The sequence below is a fragment of the Cynoglossus semilaevis genome, unplaced genomic scaffold, assembly GCF_000523025.1.
Source record: "Cynoglossus semilaevis isolate Cse_v1.0 unplaced genomic scaffold, Cse_v1.0 scaffold1772, whole genome shotgun sequence".
Lineage (NCBI taxonomy): Eukaryota > Metazoa > Chordata > Actinopteri > Pleuronectiformes > Cynoglossidae > Cynoglossus > Cynoglossus semilaevis.
In genome coordinates, this window is record NW_007585154.1 from 17563 (window position 1) to 20586 (window position 3024).

Consider the following 3024-nt stretch of genomic DNA (forward strand, 5'->3'; position numbering starts at 1 on the left):
TAAATCCAAGTAAACACACACACAAAATATATATAAAAAAAAATAAATAAATAAAAAATTTATATATATATATATATATATATATATATATGCGTATATATGTATATATTCTTATATATGTGTATATGTTTATATATGTATATATATATATATATATTTTTATATTTTTTTTGCTCCAGGTCCAAGTCCTGCAGCAGGAGTTCTCCGCTCTCTCCTCCGCCGCCGACTCCCATCCCTACAAGGAGGAGCTGGAGACGGCTCTGGAGCAGTGCTTCTTCTGCCTCTACGCCTACCCCAGTAAGAAGAGCAAGGCCCGCTACCTGGAGGACCACTCCTCTCCACAGGTCGGGGAACCCCCCCCCCACCCCTCCCGGTATACACCTGACCCTAAGAACTGGAACTTCCTGTCCGACTCTCTTGTTGTCGTGTCCTCGCTGCAGGTGGAGCTCCAGTGGACGGACGCTCTCTTCATGTTCCAGTACTTTAAGCCCAAGTCGCTGCCGGAGTTCGACAGCTACAAGACCAGCACGGTGTCGGCGGAGGTGGCCAACCTGCTGAGGAGGTTCGCCGGAATCGCGCCCCTGGGCGACACCCCCATGCTCCCCGTGGACGAGGTGGCAGCTTACATCGAGGGCATGACGGAGAAGGTCAGTGACCACCCCCCCCGGGGGGGTCTTCTTCTTCTCCTTCTTCTTCTTCATCTTCTTCTTCCTCTTCTTCCTTTTCTTCCTCTTCTTCTTCTTCTGCTTCTTCTTCTTCCTCTTCCTCTTCTTCTTCGTCTTCTTCTTCTTCTTCCTCTTCTTCCTCTTCGTCTTCTTCTTCTTCTTCCTCCTCTTCTTCTTCTTCTTCATCTTCTTCTTCCTCTTCTTCTTCTTCTTCTTTTTCTTCCTTTTCTTCCTCTTCTTCTTCCTCCTCTTCCTCTTCTTCTTCCTCCTCTTCCTCTTCTTCTTCCTCCTCTTCTTCTTCTTCTTCATCTTCTTCTTCCTCTTCTTCTTCTTCCTCTTCCTCTTCTTCTTCTTCTGCTTCTTCTTCTTCTTCTCCTTCTTCCTCTTCTTCTTCCTCCTCTTCCTCTTCTTCTTCCTCTTCCTCTTCTTCTTCGTCTTCTTCTTCTTCCTCTTCTTCTTCTTCTTCTTTTTACTATATATACTATACTATATATGTGTATATGTACATATGTGTATATATGTATATCTGCATATGTATATATATGGTATATATGTATATATGCGTATACGTGTGCATATATATGTGTGTATATGTGTATATATGTATACATGTGTATTTGTGTATATATGAGTATATATGTAAATATGTACACATGTATATGTGTATACATGTGTATTTGTGTATATATGAGTATATATGTAAATATGTACACATGTATATGTGTATACATGTGTATTTGTGTATATATGTATATATATATGTGTATATATGTGTGTATATGTGTATATATGTATACATGTGTATTTGTGTATATATGTATATATATATGTGTATATATGTGTGTATATGTGTATATATGTATACATGTGTATTTGTGTATATGTGTATATATATATATATATACGTATATATGTGTATATATATATGTATATGTGTATACATGTGTATTTGTGTATATATGAGTATATATGTAAATATGTACACATGTATATGTGTATACATGTGTATTTGTGTATATATGTATATATGTATGCGTATATGTGTATATATGTGTGTATATGTGTATATGTGTATATATGTATATATGTATGCGCATATGTGTATATATGTGTATATACATGTGTATATATGTATATGTGTATACATGTGTATATGTGTGTATATATGTGTATATACATGTGTATATATGTATATGTGTATACATGTGTATATGTGTGTATATATGTGTATATACATGTGTATATATGTATATGTGTATACATGTGTATTTGTGTATATATGTATATATGTATGCGCATATGTGTATATATGTGTATATACATGTGTATATATGTATATGTGTATACATGTGTATTTGTGTATATATGAGTATATATGTAAATATGTACACATGTATATGTGTATACATGTGTATTTGTGTATATATGTATATATGTATGCGTATATGTGTATATATGTGTATATGCATATATACACATGTATATACGCGTATGTATATATGTATATGTATACATATATACATGTGTATATGTGTATATATGTATATATGTATGCGTATATGTGTATATATGTGTATATGCATATATACACATGTATATACGCGTATGTATATATGTATATGTATACATATATACATGTGTATATGTGTATATATGTATATATGTATGCGTATATGTGTATATATGTGTATATGCATATATACACATGTATATACGCGTATGTATATATGTATATGTATACATATATACATGTGTATATGTGTATATATATACATATATGTGTATATAGCTGATTATATATGTCTATATATCTGTATATATGCGTATATTAGTGTATATATGCGTGTATATGTGTGTATATATGTGCGTATATGTATGTATTGTTGTGTATGTATATTTTTTTTTTTTTTTGGTGACTGACCCCAAGACTTTCTGTGAAAACCCAGAGTGAACGTCTCTGTGTTTTTTTTTTTTTTCTTGTGTCCCAGACTCCGTGCCTCCCTGAAGGTGGCGCCGCTGCCCCCCCCATCATCAACGAGATGTTCTACCTGATCGCTGATTACCACTTCAAGAACAAGGAGCAGTCCAAGGCCATCAAGTTCTACATGCAGGACATCTGTGTCTCTCCCAACAGGTACTAATACTAAAAAGTACTATAGTAATACTGCAACTCACCGACTCACTCTTCCTCCACTTCCTCTTCTTCTTCCTCTTCTTCTTCTTCTTCTTCTTCTTCTTCTTCTTCTTCTTCTTCTTCTTCTTCTTCTTCTTCTTCTTCTTCTTCTTCTTCTTCTTCTTCTTCTTCTTCTTCTTCTTCTTCTTCTTCTTCTTCTTCTTCTTCCTCTTCCTCTTCTTCTTC

The 3024-nt window shown here is 34.6% G+C and overlaps 1 protein-coding gene across 1 annotated transcript in view; it reads left to right on the top strand.

Moving 5' to 3' along the window:
* The window catches only part of cabin1 (calcineurin binding protein 1), a 36808-nt gene that overhangs the window by 11189 nt on the left and 22595 nt on the right, over positions 1-3024 (top strand). Inside the window, exons 15-17 of the mRNA XM_025053881.1 lie at positions 180-344; positions 441-647; positions 2654-2799. Coding sequence (XP_024909649.1) covers positions 180-344; positions 441-647; positions 2654-2799 — 518 coding nt within the window. The remainder of the gene's footprint in view (positions 1-179; positions 345-440; positions 648-2653; positions 2800-3024) is intronic.